We start from the raw sequence: 15,286 nt of genomic DNA, 5'->3' as shown, positions 1-15,286 counted from the left end.
CCGCCCAAATGACAGAATACGTCAAATTGCGGAACCCTTCAAATTAAAAGTTGCAATTTAACAATAACCTGAACTGTTTTCTTTACGTTTTAAGATACAATATAAGAGGTCCTCAAAGACTTTAACAAATGATAATATGAGAATAATATATATTAAAATAATCAACAATATACGATCGTTTCCACTTTATATCTTACTTTGAAAATCCTCCCACCGGAAAAACTGCCATGGTGGCTCTTGCTAGCTAGTATGTGAGGTTGGGCGCTGCAATGATGGCAGACGACAATAATACTTATTACGTGACAACAACATCGGAACAACGTTAGGAAGCCAGTGTGTCTCTTAATCGTCTGTTTGTGTCAGGTACGGTTTTGCGGTGACTTTTGCTCGATAGAAGCTCCTGCGTGCCGGCAATGTTAGCATAAATGTTGCGTTCAATGGTTCTCTAATGGCAACAGTTTGTCGTGCGCAATGTATTCAGGTGAAATTGGTCTAGTGTTAGATCTTCTTAGCTTCTTAAATAAATTCCCCAACACTTAATATACAATTTTCAAAACATGTCGTATAGATAACGAAAGGCGACATTTATGTGTGGAGCAGCGGAGAAGCAGACATGTAGACAACGCAAAGCAAGTGACATGTTGGCTAACAAAACACTTTATCTCGTAATTGTTTATTCAATGGACTCTCTATGGTATATTAGCTTATATTCTATGAGTTTAAGGCCAGAGTGGGATTTTCTCTGTTGTAGAGGTTGCCTTCTTGAAATAGCCAAGATTAACTAACCACATCATTACGTAACCTAGCAAAACCTCATATGAGGACAGTGAGAGAACGAGTTCAGTATATTAGGCACACATTCACACTGTGATCCAATACAAAATGCACTACATCCTTTGAGGAAGTTTGATTAAATAAACAGGATGTATATTATAATGGGTGTCTAATGGTTTATGAATTGTTTACACATTGATATTGACAGAAAACATTAACTGGATTGCCAAATGTTGAGCTCACATTTCGCTCTACTGCTTGTTTGTTCGAAAGGAGTGTATGTCATGACGCATATTTCTCATTCTTTAAACCAATGATTCCCAATCCTATTAACCGACAGACTGTCTTGTTTCTGTCAAACATTAATGAAGTCATATCCCATGCTGTTGTCAAGTGAAAAACAAATGAAATCCAAATATCAAATGAAAACACTGTCCCTATTTGTTTCAAGTTTCTGTTTTTTTGGCAGTGTTATGGCTGAAACATGAAGGCCCAATTACAAGTCACAGGTAAGTCACCATTAAGGTTACATAGCAGAAAATGACAATTACTTGTAATAAGATGTTTTATATTCCCATTTCACTCCCTCCTTAGTACTGTCAGCCAAGCTGAAGGAAAACAAAAAGAACTGGTTTGGTCCCAGTCCGTATGTAGAAATAGCCGTGGATGGCCAGTCAAAGCGGACTGAGAAATGCAACAACACACACAGTCCAAAGTGGAAACAGGCACTCACAGTGTAAGTACCCATTTTCAACCTCTACGGATGATAGAGTCCAACTCTCTCCAGTGGACCATCCGCCCTGTACTGTAATATCACGGGTGCACACAAGTATTTATGCAGATTATTTGTATAGCTATACAAGAGAGATCAGTATAAACTAATACACATGCAAAGCAATACTATTTTATACAAATGTATAACCCACAAGTCATGCTAGGAAGCTCACATGCACACTTCCCCAATAGGAGTTACCCAGCATGCACTGTGGGTTTTAGTTCTATAAAATAGTAATATTTAGAATCTACTGTATAACAAAACAGTACGATGCTCTGTACTTATTGACATATTTCAGCTGATGCCTTTCTATTGACACTATTGACACTTTTTTTTTTAAAGGATTGTGACTCCTCTCAGCAAGCTGATATTCCGTGTTTGGAGCCACCAGACGCTCAAGGCAGACATCTTGTTGGGAATAGCCACGCTGGAGATCCGTGAGACGCTGAAGGCAAATGACTTGAAATGTGAGTGTCATGCTCTCCAGTATTTTGTGTTTGAAGGAATATTCCACATGCCACATTTCCACAAAGGTGAAAGAAACAAGCTCAGACTTATCAAATTCAGGATCATATCAAGATTTGTATCATCCCACTGGTTATTTTCTCACCGCCGTGTCTGTCAGCAGTTAATCATTTGCCCTTTGCCAGATGTTGCACACACTTCTTACGTAAGAGTCCTCTGCTTGTTAAGGCAGTGTTTTATTATGCCTTTTGATATAATTAGCATGAGATAACTCGGCCTGTGGACATGTCTCTGCAATGTGCTGTTGTGGAAAATTGCTCTCAACAGTAGGAAGAAGAAATAAAATTGTTTAGACAAAAAAAAAAAATTGAGAATTGACAGAAAACGGAGCAGTCCGGTCCAAGTGTCTCGTCAGACAGCAAGAGTGGGGCAGAGTTATACTGTCTGAGAGGGAAAAACAGAAACAGCCAGGTGTATGTATGTTTTTTCAGAGCTCAAAGTCATAAGCTAATGAAGATCTGCACCCTGTGCACGCCAGGACTTTCAAAAAGGGGAACAGATACACCCTGTCCTTGAATATCCAGCAAGAAGAGTCAAGCAACCATTACCTCTTTTTCTTAGTTTTATGTTCATATAAATGTAAGCACTCAATGCAGTACAAGTATATATATATATATATATGTATGCTAGCAGAAGTGAACATATGTTGTATCTACAGTCGTGAAAGGAAATTATTAGACCACCCTTGTTTCTTCAGTTTATTGATCCGTTTTCATGCCTGGTACAACTAATGTAAGGTACATTTATTTGGACAAAAATCATTGTAACAAAAATACTAGAGCTGAAAAGGGGACCTTAATTGAAAGAGGAGCTATTATGCTAATTTTTTTACCCTTTGTATTGAGTTGTGGACTACTATAGAGCAGATACACAAAATAACCCGCACAGAAAATATTAAATAATAATAATAAATCTACAGGTACGGTTTGTCAATACACCTTTCTTACTTCCAGGAGTGCATAAATTATAGTTAAATCTAAACCTCTATTTGAAAGGATGTATCTCTAGTTTTATCCACACTATATAGTAGCGGCTAGGCATGATATAGCAAGGTTTGAGGTGCTCTAATAAGCATTTACTGTAAGTCCGACTTGACTCACGACTGGGTTGGTCATCCTTTCTGTTGTAGCAAACGTCATCCCGTGGGAGTTTATCATGCTTTGCAAATTTGTCATCAGCGGTGAATGTTTCAGGAAGTCATGATGTTGTGAAAATCCTTCTTCAAATGCAGGATGAATTTGGTCATATTAAACTTACCCAGTATATCGCTTGTTTCTTGGTTTCGGCCTGATATCCGATCAATATCGGATTGCGACACCCGTAAAGCTAATAAATGTTTGAGGAAATAGCATACTGTATTTAGGATTGTATGCAGTATGTAACCAGTATGACATGTTGTGATGCTGTGTGGTCCTTTTTGTGTGTTGTCTGCAGTGTCTGAGGTGGTCCAGACGTTGCAGCTGTGCTCTGACAGAGACTCCCGGGATATTGTGGGCGACCTATCGGTCTGTCTCGACGGCATGCATGTCGACCCCGAAGCCTTCGCCTCAGCAGACAAAGACCATGGTGAGATGATTCCACCATGCAATAGCCAAGTGTTTCATTTTCAAAAGATGACCACGACTTTGGGAATTCATTGAAATTAATTAAAATATTGTGTCAGTTTACCTCAAAAATGCTGAACATTTTTCCAAGACAGCAACTTCAAGTAGTTTGGCATTTGTCATCAGTTAGCATGTTAACATGCTAACATGCTAACATTTTTGCATTGTTCATTCCTTGAAAGAATGAATGCATCTCAAAGAGTGTCCATCAGTGAATATATGTAATAGTGGTCATGTTTACATTTACATTACATTTCCATACATTTACAGTAATACATAAATATTGAAACAAATCCTGTTACTGGGTTTTCTGATTTGCATTTCTTTATCATTTATTTATTGTTCCAACAGCTCATGTCCCTTACACAATAAAAATGCCTATATATTTTTGTTGGTTCAAATCTTTGATCTCTGCATAAAGAGGCGTAAATTATTGTTTAAAAAATCTGATTCATTGATTAATCGAAAAAATAATTGACAAATTAATCGATTATTAAAATAGCTGTTAGTTGCAGCCCTAGTTAGATTAAGCCCCTTACTTTAACATACTGTATACTGAACAGTTTCTTTCCTTTATCCTACAAGCTTCTCTGCTCAAGGAGGATGCAAGACAAAATGGGAAAACTGGCAACAGGTGGAGTAAACTTTGACTTAAGCAGTTAAATAATTTAGTCAATTTCTTCACTTGCTAAATTTGGTGCAAATATTGCAGGCCAAGCAGAGATTCGTCTCCATCCAGTGACTCTGATGAATGGGTCATTGTACCAGACACTCGCACTGTCAACAGCTCCAGCTCCCCTTCCCAGTCTCCAGGGGGCGCTACTGGTTCTCGTCGCAGTCGACCGACCCGACCTTCTTCCACCCCTGGTAGACCCGCCACCTCACCAAGTAGTACAATAATATATCTAAAGCTATAATATTGCTTTTGCATGAAATGTTCAAAAACACTTTGTTGTCTGGATTCCTTCCAGCTTCTTCCAGCAGTTCCTCTCCAAGCGAGTTAAGTGAAGGTCTTGCATCTGACGGCTCATCCCAGGCGTCTGCCAGTGGGGTTTCAGATCACCATGAGGACGCAGGTACAGGCGGTGCAGCAGCAGCGGCAGCAGCACCAGCAGCGGCACCAGCACCAGCCGTGAGGCCTCCTGCTGCAAATGTCCCCAGACCAGTGGCCCCAGCAGCACCAGCAGCACCAGCCACTGCTGCTTCAAGACCCACGCCCTTGAGCACCGGCCCCTTGCCACCTGGGTAGAGACATCTCACACCTAAGTTCTGTCCTAAGGTGTCACATGTAGTCATACTGATGTCATATTATGTTTGGTGTAGCTGGGAGCAGCGTGTGGACCAAAATGGACGCATGTACTTTGTCGATCACATTGAGAAGAGGACTACCTGGGACCGACCGGAGGCTCTGCCTACAGGGTAAGGCTGCACATCACACCTATCCTGTGTTGAAGGACCTACTGTATATGTTTTAACGACTTAAAATCTCAGAGGAGTAACAATAGGCTAATTTTAGCCTTGATGCTAGAAATTAGACGGTTCAGAAGTGCTTTTTATAAGCCGTACTGGGAACACACCATTTTTTTAAATCTGTGGCTTTAATGCTAATGAGCTGTGTTTGCCCACACCTGTCTCCAACAGGATGCACTATTTTCCACTCTCCACTTTTTACAGACACAGTGTAACTCTGCACTTGCCCAACATAATTGATGCCATATACCACATGCAATAAATAGGTCAGAAAGTCAAATGATATTGAAATGTGAAACCCTGGATTGGCTAGAGACTTGTCCAGGGTGTACCTCACCTTTCACCTGGAGTAGCTGGGATAGGCTCCATCATACCTGTGACCCTGGTGAGGATAAGCAGTATAGAAGATGGCTGGTTCATGCCAGGTTAGCCTATTCACTGAACAAATGCTAGCTGACTAATGAACAGTTAGCTCAAGAAAAGCTCCAGGCTTATTTATTTCCAAATGTTAACATTGATTTAATGTAATTTTGTTTAACAGACAAATCCACTACAACATGGTTTATTCTTTCACTCTCCGTGTCCACAGATGGGAGCGCAGGGTAGACCCCATGGGCAGGGTTTACTACGTGGACCACATCACCAGGACGACCACGTGGCAGCGCCCCACACAGGAGTCAGTGCGTAATTACGAGGAGTGGCAGCATCAGCGCAGCCAACTGCAAGGAGCCATGCAGCAGTTCAACCAGCGGTTCATTTATGGGGTGAGCTGTGAAACCCATCCATCCATCTTCAATGCCACTTATCCTCACTATGTTGGAGCCTATCTTAGCTGACTTTGAGCCAGAGGTGGGGTACACCCTGGACTCAGAGCTGTGAAACAAAATCCAAAATTTAGAACAAATTGTAAAGGAGTGTTTATATGTCGTCTTTCATTTTTGTTCAGCTCCAGGACCAGCTTGCAGCCACGTCCAATAAGGAGTTTGACCCCCTGGGACCTCTACCGCACGGCTGGGGTGAATGTCACACCTGGATGTTGCTGGAGTTTTGGAAGTACGAGTTCATGACTTCAAATATATGTATTTAATTTCAGAAAAAAGGACAGACAGCAATGGAAGAGTGTATTTTGTTCATCACCCGACACGGACGACACAATGGGAAGACCCCAGGACACAAGGGTGAGTCTCTGAAATTTTTTGTTCAAACGGGAACTGAAATTTTATTACTTTTTAATGTTTCAATCTTGGGCTTGTGTTGTTCAGGCTGCTCAATGACAAACCTTTGCCCGAGGGCTGGGAGATGAGGTTCACAGTCGATGGCATTCCCTACTTTGTGGATCATAACAGGCGAACCACAACCTACATTGACCCTCGTACGGGGAAATCCTCGCTGTAAGTAGTCAGTTGTTTGGTTTGTTTGGTAATTTTTTTGTTAAATAGCCAAAGGAGTGTGTGGACAATGTTTCTGTTGTTCTCCTAACAGTGAAAACGGCCCGCAGATTACCTACGTCAGGGACTTTAAAGCCAAAGTGCAATACTTCAGGTTCTGGTGTCAGGTAAGGAAGGTTATATTATGTGCCCATGTACACCCATATACTGTAAATGCAACATTTAAATCTTATTTCTGTTTTTTTCCTGCACAGCAACTATCAATGCCTCAGCACATCAAGATTTCCGTTTCCAGGAAAACCTTGTTTGAGGATTCATTCCAGCAGGTGATGAAATTAACCCTTCTCGACCTTCTTCTTATCTTGCTGTGCTTAACTGGGTTAATTTCTCTGTTAAAGATTATGAGCTTCCATCCTCAAGATCTGAGACGGAGACTGTGGATCATTTTCCCCGGAGAGGAAGGTTTGGACTATGGAGGCGTGGCCAGGTAATTTCAAATCAAAATGAAACATCTCTGTTGTATCCAAATGCTTTTGCAACCTGCTTATTGATTGTGATGATTTGTCTTATGTCTGTGTGTCCAGGGAATGGTTCTTCCTGCTTTCTCACGAAGTGCTGAACCCCATGTACTGTTTGTTTGAGTATGCTGGCAAAGACAACTACTGTCTGCAGATCAACCCAGCCTCCTACATTAACCCGGACCACCTTAAGTATTTCAAGTTCATTGGCCGCTTCATCGCTATGGTAAAGATGCTTTAAAATCAGCAAAAATTATGATCAACTATTGACTGTGTTTTTTTTTTAATTATCAAACTGTTTTTTATCCCCAGGCCTTGTTCCACGGCAAGTTCATCGACACAGGCTTCTCCTTGCCCTTCTACAAGCGCATCCTGAACAAGCCTCTGGCTCTCAAAGACCTGGAGTCGGTGGATCCAGAGTTTTACAACTCTCTTATATGGATCAAGTAAATATTGGGTGGGGGAGAGGGGCACATAATAGATTTGCTTCTTGATAGGTGGATTTACAGCTGATGGATGAGTGTGTTAAAGAACAAGAAAGCCTGTCTCTAGTTACTGCCTCTTTCCAATTCCAGAAAACAACCCATTCCCTTTGTGGTTTAAGCAACTGGGCTTTTCTATCATTTTTACATGTTTATCATGTATTTATAGATGAGTCAGTTAAGTCAATGAGATGTTTTATGTGGAAGAAACAGTCTGACAATTTTTTTTTTTTTAATAAAAATAATCAACTTTGCGAGGTTGTCAATGCTAAATCGGAATTGCAAATGCGGTGATCCACTGTATCGGTATGTATGTATGTATTATGAATATTTAGTGTACATTGAATGCAAACTTAATGATCAACTGGCAAAAATGAGTGGGTGATATGTACGTAGGTTTCATTGCATCCAAGCTTGGTTTGATTGTATTTTTTTATGAACTGTGTGTCTTGCAGAGATAATAACATCGAAGAGTGTGGTCTGGAGATGTTCTTCTCAGTCGACAAAGAGATCCTAGGCGAGGTCACCACCCATGAGCTAAAACCAGATGGCGGGAACGTTCAAGTAACTGAGGAAAACAAGGAGGAGTACATCAGGTGCTTCTTCACACACCCTCACAGTGACATCTGTGACATACATGTGCTGTGGTGTTTAGGACGTCTTTACCATGTTTGTGATGTGCTAACATCAGGCTGGTGGCTGAGTGGAGGTTGTCAAGAGGTGTGGAGGAGCAGACCCAGGCCTTCTTTGAGGGCTTCAATGAGGTTCTGCCCCAGCAATACCTGCAGTACTTTGATGCTAAGGAATTAGAGGTATCTGAATCCTGTTGGTAACTTGTGAGTGTGAAACTGGTAAAGTGGTGGTCACTTTCTTGCTTCATTGCCATTGAGGTGATGCTGTGTGGGATGCAAGAGATTGACCTTGTGGATTGGCAAAGGAACACCATCTACAGACATTATGCCCGAAGCAGCAAGCAGATTCTTTGGTTCTGGCAGGTTGGTACGGCGGTCAAATCCCATAACAACTAATATACTGCCTTGGACCTAATAGACTTTCACCTCTTGGCAGTTTGCAAAGGAGATGGACAATGAGAAGAGGATGAGACTGCTACAGTTTGTCACCGGAACTTGTCGTCTTCCTGTTGGTGGCTTTGCTGACCTTATGGGTGCGTCCCTGCTTCTTCTGCTTCACAATTTGGTTTACTTTATTTGATGTTACGGCGTTTGTTTGGATTAACTATAGGAAGTAACGGGCCGCAGAAGTTCTGCATTGAGAAGGTGGGCAAAGAGAACTGGCTTCCGCGAAGCCACACATGGTATGTCCACTTCATATCCTCCTTAGTTGGTTTTAATTGTGTTAAGGGCCCATATTCTAATATCCATCCATCCATTTTCTACCGCTTATCCTCACGTGGGGTATGCTGGAGCCTATCCCAGCCATATTCTACTATTTTCAAATCATTTTAAAGGTCCCATAATAGTGTGTTGGAAGAGTGTTGGCCTTGAGGTTGGAATTTAGACGGTTTAAAAGTTTTTAGTGAGCCCAACTGGGAACGCCCCATTTTGTGTGTCTGTAGCTTTAATGCTAATAGTGTGTTTGTCCAGGCCTGTCTCCAACAGGGTCCTGTCTCCCAAGAACAGCTATCATTTCATAGGTGATACATAGGTTACAATACGATTCAAAAAACATTATTTATAATATATTAATTATATTATATATAATATGTACGTATGTTACAATGTGATCTCTTTTCTCTTCTGTGCTGTTTTGTAGCCTTCTTGCCTTCACTGCACTTGCTCATAGCGTACCACTCTCCACACGAGAGTACCACACGACCTAAGTCGTGTGTCGTTACAATGTTAACACTTTTCCTTACAGCCCCTAGTATTCCCAGGTGGTCTCCCATCCATGTACTTACCACGCCCGACCCTTCAATCACTTCAAATTAGTTTGATGCTCATAAATAGACTCTTGGGACACATATTACAACATTTCTTTGTGAGACCATCTTAACATATAAATGTGGTCCTTTTATGCTGAGACATCGTGTACCGCTCATATCCACTAGGGGCCATATTTCCATTGCATCTGGCCAATGTTATGCCTTTGGCATTTTGCCTCAGCATTCATAAGTAATTACTGAGAAAGTGATCTATTTTTGTCTCCCTATTGTCCCACCTAGCTTTAATCGTCTGGACCTGCCTCCTTACAAGAGTTACGAGCAGCTGAAGGAGAAGCTCATGTTTGCCATCGAGGAGACGGAAGGCTTTGGACAGGAGTAACCACAGCACCTTTTCCTTATATTTGTCTCTGCAGCCCGGAGCTGCTTTTATTTCTCTGCCACATCGACTGTATGCAATCCCACAGCTGCTTTCAAAAATCTTTAAACTCTAAGAGACACTTCCCTGCATTTAGTTAACATAAGAGTGGACAATTCTTCACCCTTTTCACAACATCACGCTTAACGCCGTGCGAGTGTGGAACAGAAGAAGCTCCATCAGGACCTCCCTGTTAAGACTATGCACTCAGATTATATTTTCAGATTATATTTGATTTATATATCTTTTAAAAAGTGATTTAATTCAAATGTCTTATTGGACTGATTAATGTAGCAGAGGCTGTCCCTTTTTAAGAACATTTTTCATTTCTTTAACATAGTTTACACATGAACTGTGAAGGGCAAGACAGTGGGATTGTCCCTGACAAAAGCATGTAGTTCTTCCTTGTTTTAAGTGCAATAGTTTTGTAGCTGTACCAACAATAGTTTTGATGACTTCACGAGATAAGTTTTCACTCTTTAGTGCTGATTTTACTCTCTGATTTGAAAACTGGTGCAGGTTCGAAAATCTTTTTAGCGTAACTATTTCAAAAAAGGGCAGTTGTCTCCTGTGTAATATAAATATATTGGACCGTGAGTGTTCCTTTTATCAAAAGTGTGAATAATAATGTTAATTGATTACTGATGAAGTGGGAACAATCCTGTGTGATAGATTTGTAAAATACGTCCTATTCCCACTGAGTGGTAGAAAATACATGATACTGGATAGATAATAAAGCTCAATCATGAGATTGAAAGTGACTAATGTAGTGTAAATACAGGTACTGTACACAGCGGGATAATGTGTTAAACATCTAAATACATAGAATTCACCCAAGTAGTGGTCCCCTTTTATGATTTTGGCTTGGAAGTGGAGCGCTAGCAGGTGACCCTAGTTTTATAGGGAGTGATGTACTGTACTGTATTGAGATTTCTACAGGAATTTTAGTTTCCAGGTTTCCAGATACAAACATCAAAGCTCCAAGTGTGATTTGTCCAAATCAGGTCAAACAATACCTACAATTGCAAATATGTTATTAATAATAAGGTGCCTAGATTTTGCCTGTGTTCTTGATCACTGAGAGTTTAACATAACCAGTTACTGATTAAAGAATATGTTATATCGTCATAAAGTGAACCTAATGTAATTCAAATTTGCACAATTCAGAATTATCATTACAGGTGTGAGGCTTGACTATTTATGGCCACAACATTAAGTATGCCTGTGCAATTTGATGACATATTTCATGAGATATTTTACCCCTCAGATGCTATGGTTGCTAGAAATGACGCAAAATATACTGTGCAAGTAAATATCTCTGTCTGACTCTTGTATTGAATTTCGCTTGACTGTGCCCGGGGACACACAATATTGTGGCTGGTGGTTGTTGCCCATTCAGACCCATTATTAGGGCAAGTGAAATTATTTTTTAATAACAGTTGCATCTCGGTAACATCATTTTATGAACCACTTCACTTGTACATCACCTTTTCTCTCTGGGGTATTTACAATTAAAGAAATAAGAAACTGACTGTCTTGTGCTGAATATTTACAGTAAACTGGAGTTGGCTGAAGATTAAATGATAATTAAACCTCAAACCATAATATTTAAGCCATTAAAGTTGTTTTGTTACTAGAAACGTAACTATTAGTGTGTACTATTATAATACAGCTAAAAAATTTTAATTTAAAGCGACACAACTCAACATTTTACAATGACGTTGCATCGGTATAAACGTATTGTACACTGTTTCCGGACGGTGCCGTTTTGCGGTGGTACACATTTCCAAGACGCGAAAGTGCAGCCGGTATTTGTGTCCCCCTCCGCCCAAAGTCATGGCGGTTTCAGAGCTGTTAAGAACTTTTCTATACACCGTCAACAACCTGTTACAACAGGAGAAACACAAAGCGACCTTGGCAGTTCTCAAAGGCTTCCGAAATGGCGCCGTGTGAGTCATTTAATTATATGAAATATTATTGTTTAGCGGCGTTTCTTTTTGTATTCTTACAGTATTAAGTGGCCCTGTTTGGAAAAAAAATGTCGGTTGGCTTTAAGTTGTTGGTGTTTGCAGATACGGAGCCAAAATCAGAGCACCGCATGCTTTTGTGATGACCTTTCTATTCCGGAGTGGAAGGTAAGCAAGGTGTCTGTAATTCACCTTTTTGACCATAGCTCTAACGGTAATTGTCCTCTAACCTAGTTGTAATTGTACAACTAAAATATCAAGCTGTCTTCTTACGAATAAACACTTTTCCCAATTGGGAATTGGGGACTGCATGAGAATGGCAACTTTCATTCAAGCAATGATTGAGAGCTTCATGACAACCGGAGTATAATATTTCAGCTTCCAGAAATAAGGCACAGCAATATTTAGCTTTTTAGAAAATGGTATATGTCCATAACCTTTGTCCAAGAGGCGACTGAAGTCTGCATGAACACGGAGAACAAGCAGCCAAGTGAATATAGTGGAGTATAATATTTCAGCATCATGAAATAAGACATAGCAACAAGGTAAGCTCATGTCAAAATAAAATCAAGTGGCTGCATTGGCCCGAAAGTCATAATACACAGGCTGGTGTCTGGTGTTTTTCAACTAATACACAATGTGTTTGTAAAAGGCTTAGTGCATAGAAGATGGATAGTCACAAAAACAACTTACCAATATAAACAATACATGTATCACATTACTAGACTTAATACAAGGGACTAAACTACATTTTATGTTACAATGAATCTGCTTTCAAAACATGCAGTATATCAAATGACAACTAAATAAATAAATGATTTCCATGAAGATATAGATCTTTATTTCATTTTTAAATGTGGTAAAATAGTATTAGATAATGGTGGACATGTGAATTACCAGTTGCATGTGTTTTTTGTTGAGTTGCAACTTAGTTGTAGTATGCTTCATAAAACTGGTGTGAAAATTAGACTGTTCTCTTGGACAGCGTGGCAGTGTAGTGTTATATTATTTTACAAAGTCACAGCTTTCCATGGTGTAAAAAGTTTCTTTTTGCATTTTATCTCCTAAGCAGAGCGCAGCACAGTGATAAAGAAATGCCTTGTGAGGAATTGGGCCGCAGCAGGCAGCACAGAGAGACACACTGTGAGGGTGTGACTGAATCATGACGCAGCCAAAAAACAGTTATTTAGCGAGCAAAGTGTTTGAGCACGCCAGCTATCTATCACAATCACAAGGTCATGCCAAGGTGGAAACTGGAAGTGTGCAGCTGTGTTATGTAATGTTCGATACAATGCATTCCGAACTGCCACCCTTATATCGAACGATTTGATACAGGTACACATTATGTTGCACTCATAATAATAATAACTAATATTGAATCCCACTTTGCTGAAATTCACTTATCGCGGTCTTGAACCAATTCACAGTGATAAATGAGGGACGGCTTTTTTATACTAATGTAGTATTCTGCATTTAATGGCTTGAATTATGGAGACTACATAGTAACACTAATCAAGCATTGTTCGCATTCTTATTTTTTAGTTTGATTCATTCTCTGTCTGTTTTGCCTCCTCTCTGACAGTTTGACAGATAAACTCAAGGCCATTTTGAAGGCAACGTACACACACTCCCGCAACCTGGCGTTCTTCGTGTTTACGTACAAAGGACTGCAGGCCTTGCAGGAGAAGATCCAGGGGAAGAGTCTGCAATCACATGCCTTTCTGGCTGCCTGTGTCGGAGGATGGTTGGTGTTTGGCGATAACAACAATATCAACAGTCAGGTTTGTTGGTGCTACATTGTTTTTACATACTCAAAGTACAAAGCCTGTTTCATTTAGCGTTCATGAGTAGACACAAAAAAGTCTCAAGGACCTATGCTGTTAAAAACCTTTTGGTTTGAACCATTTTGAGGCATCATACAAAATCAAACTTGTCCTTTTTGTTTCATCTGATTACTACCCAATTTGAACCATGTAAATATTTTGAGTTTTTGCTTCCTAGTATCCGGGTGGAGTGTGCCGGCAAAATTTGAGTTCACAATTGACTGAAAAAACGTGAAATAGGTCAACAAATAGGTAATGAAGAACCCACCTGAAGAGATTCATACGCATAATTAATGCCAGCATTACCTTGTGGTGACAAAAAATGTCAAAAATCTAAATGTGTTATGCAATAAACCATATAAAGGTGAAAATTATATTGCTTTCAAATTAATTCAGCTTATGTGAAATAGGACATGTGAACTTGAGGTCATGAAACTTTACTGCAGATCATCACATCTGTTTCAAAATGTATTTTGCAACCCAGACCTGAACCATACCACATGTCCAAGTTGACTACAGTGGCGCCCCCTACTGGCAGAAACATTTACAAATGTTTTTCACCACTCTAGATCAACATGTACTTGCTGTCCAGGATTCTGTTCGCCTTGTCCCGGCTGGCCGTGGAGAAAGGCGTGGTACCCCAGCCAAAACACGACCCCTTCCCGCTGTTCGCCACACTGGTGTGGGGTGTGGTCTTATGGCTCTTTGAGTATCATCCGCATACCCTCCAACCCTCGCTGCAGTCATCCATGAACTACCTCTACCATGACAGCAACGTGTGGCACGACATCTCTGACTTCCTCATTTATAACAAGCCTAGGACTTCTGCTAGCAAATGAAGACTTTTTTGCTTCCTTTATGGACCGGTACGCTGGAATAAGCACTGGATTTCTTGTGATTACATTTTCCCAGAAGAAATAAGTGGAATAGATTTAATCAAATCCAGGAGTCAAACCTTTGCCATCATGAAACTTTCAAGTCCTGTACATGTAATGTTTTTAAGAAACATTTTCACTTATTAGCATGTAGGCCACACAGTCAGGACATTGGGAAGATATCTCTGTGTGGAGTTTGCATGTCCGTGCATTCGTGGGTTTTCTCCGGGTATTCCGGTTTCCTCCCACATTCCAAAAACATGCTTGGTTAATTGGCGACTCCAAATTGTCCATAGGTATGAATGTGAGTGTGAATGGTTGTTTGTCTATATGTGCCCTGTGATTGGCTGGCGACCAGTCCAGGGTGTACCCCGCCCGAAGAGAGCTGGGATAGGCTCCATCATACCCCTGCGACCCTGATGAGGATAAGTAGCATAGAAAATGAATGGATCGATTTTTGCTTATTTAATTGTGGTGTAATAGAAAAATAAGTGATACTTAACTGTAATCATAATGCACTGCTTTTGTCTTATTCTCATCATTGTCCTTATTTTTCTTCAGTCTTCAGTGACTTGTTTATAATCTAAAGAAGCCAACAAAAAAATCAATTATCGTCTTAGCACAATTATTATACTTTTTTAAACCATATTTTCCATGGAACCTTAGCTCAAATTCCCAGTGATTTGACTCCTGACCCATTTGTACTCCCAAGTTGGTTGACTTTCAAGTTGTCCTAGATTCAGGGCAAAATGTCCAATTGTAAAATA

The 15,286-nt window shown here is 40.3% G+C and overlaps 2 protein-coding genes across 4 annotated transcripts; both read left to right on the top strand.

Annotated features, from left to right (window-relative positions):
• The first annotated feature begins 216 nt into the window (after positions 1-216).
• On the top strand, positions 217-11,379 carry itcha (itchy E3 ubiquitin protein ligase a). Of its 3 annotated transcripts, none has more exons than XM_058055388.1 (24): positions 217-363; positions 1,244-1,283; positions 1,369-1,510; positions 1,892-2,016; positions 3,509-3,640; positions 4,264-4,312; positions 4,391-4,545; positions 4,650-4,923; positions 5,002-5,097; positions 5,738-5,912; positions 6,095-6,164; positions 6,242-6,326; positions 6,411-6,539; positions 6,631-6,703; positions 6,791-6,862; positions 6,935-7,023; positions 7,121-7,280; positions 7,367-7,500; positions 7,992-8,132; positions 8,228-8,348; positions 8,427-8,531; positions 8,605-8,701; positions 8,779-8,851; positions 9,719-11,379. In XM_058055388.1, the coding sequence occupies exons 2-24, from the start codon at positions 1,259-1,261 to the stop codon at positions 9,816-9,818; spliced, it is 2,622 nt and encodes an 873-aa protein (XP_057911371.1). In that variant the 5' UTR covers positions 217-363; positions 1,244-1,258; the 3' UTR covers positions 9,819-11,379. The 3 variants fall into 3 exon arrangements, with proteins under 3 accessions (XP_057911371.1, XP_057911368.1, XP_057911369.1); XM_058055385.1 differs by having other exon boundaries at positions 4,391-4,566; XM_058055386.1 differs by having other exon boundaries at positions 271-363; positions 1,226-1,283; positions 4,391-4,566.
• Positions 11,380-11,616: 237 nt separating this feature from the next.
• pxmp4 (peroxisomal membrane protein 4) lies at positions 11,617-15,230 on the top strand. Its single transcript, XM_058054923.1, has 4 exons — positions 11,617-11,803; positions 11,927-11,989; positions 13,404-13,602; positions 14,214-15,230. The coding sequence occupies exons 1-4, from the start codon at positions 11,691-11,693 to the stop codon at positions 14,481-14,483; spliced, it is 645 nt and encodes a 214-aa protein (XP_057910906.1). The 5' UTR covers positions 11,617-11,690; the 3' UTR covers positions 14,484-15,230.
• Positions 15,231-15,286: the final 56 nt, after the last annotated feature.

The sequence above is a fragment of the Doryrhamphus excisus genome, chromosome 18, assembly GCF_030265055.1.
Source record: "Doryrhamphus excisus isolate RoL2022-K1 chromosome 18, RoL_Dexc_1.0, whole genome shotgun sequence".
Taxonomy (NCBI): domain Eukaryota; kingdom Metazoa; phylum Chordata; class Actinopteri; order Syngnathiformes; family Syngnathidae; genus Doryrhamphus; species Doryrhamphus excisus.
Note: the sequence above shows the minus strand (reverse complement) of the source record. Positions and strands in the feature narration are given on the sequence as shown.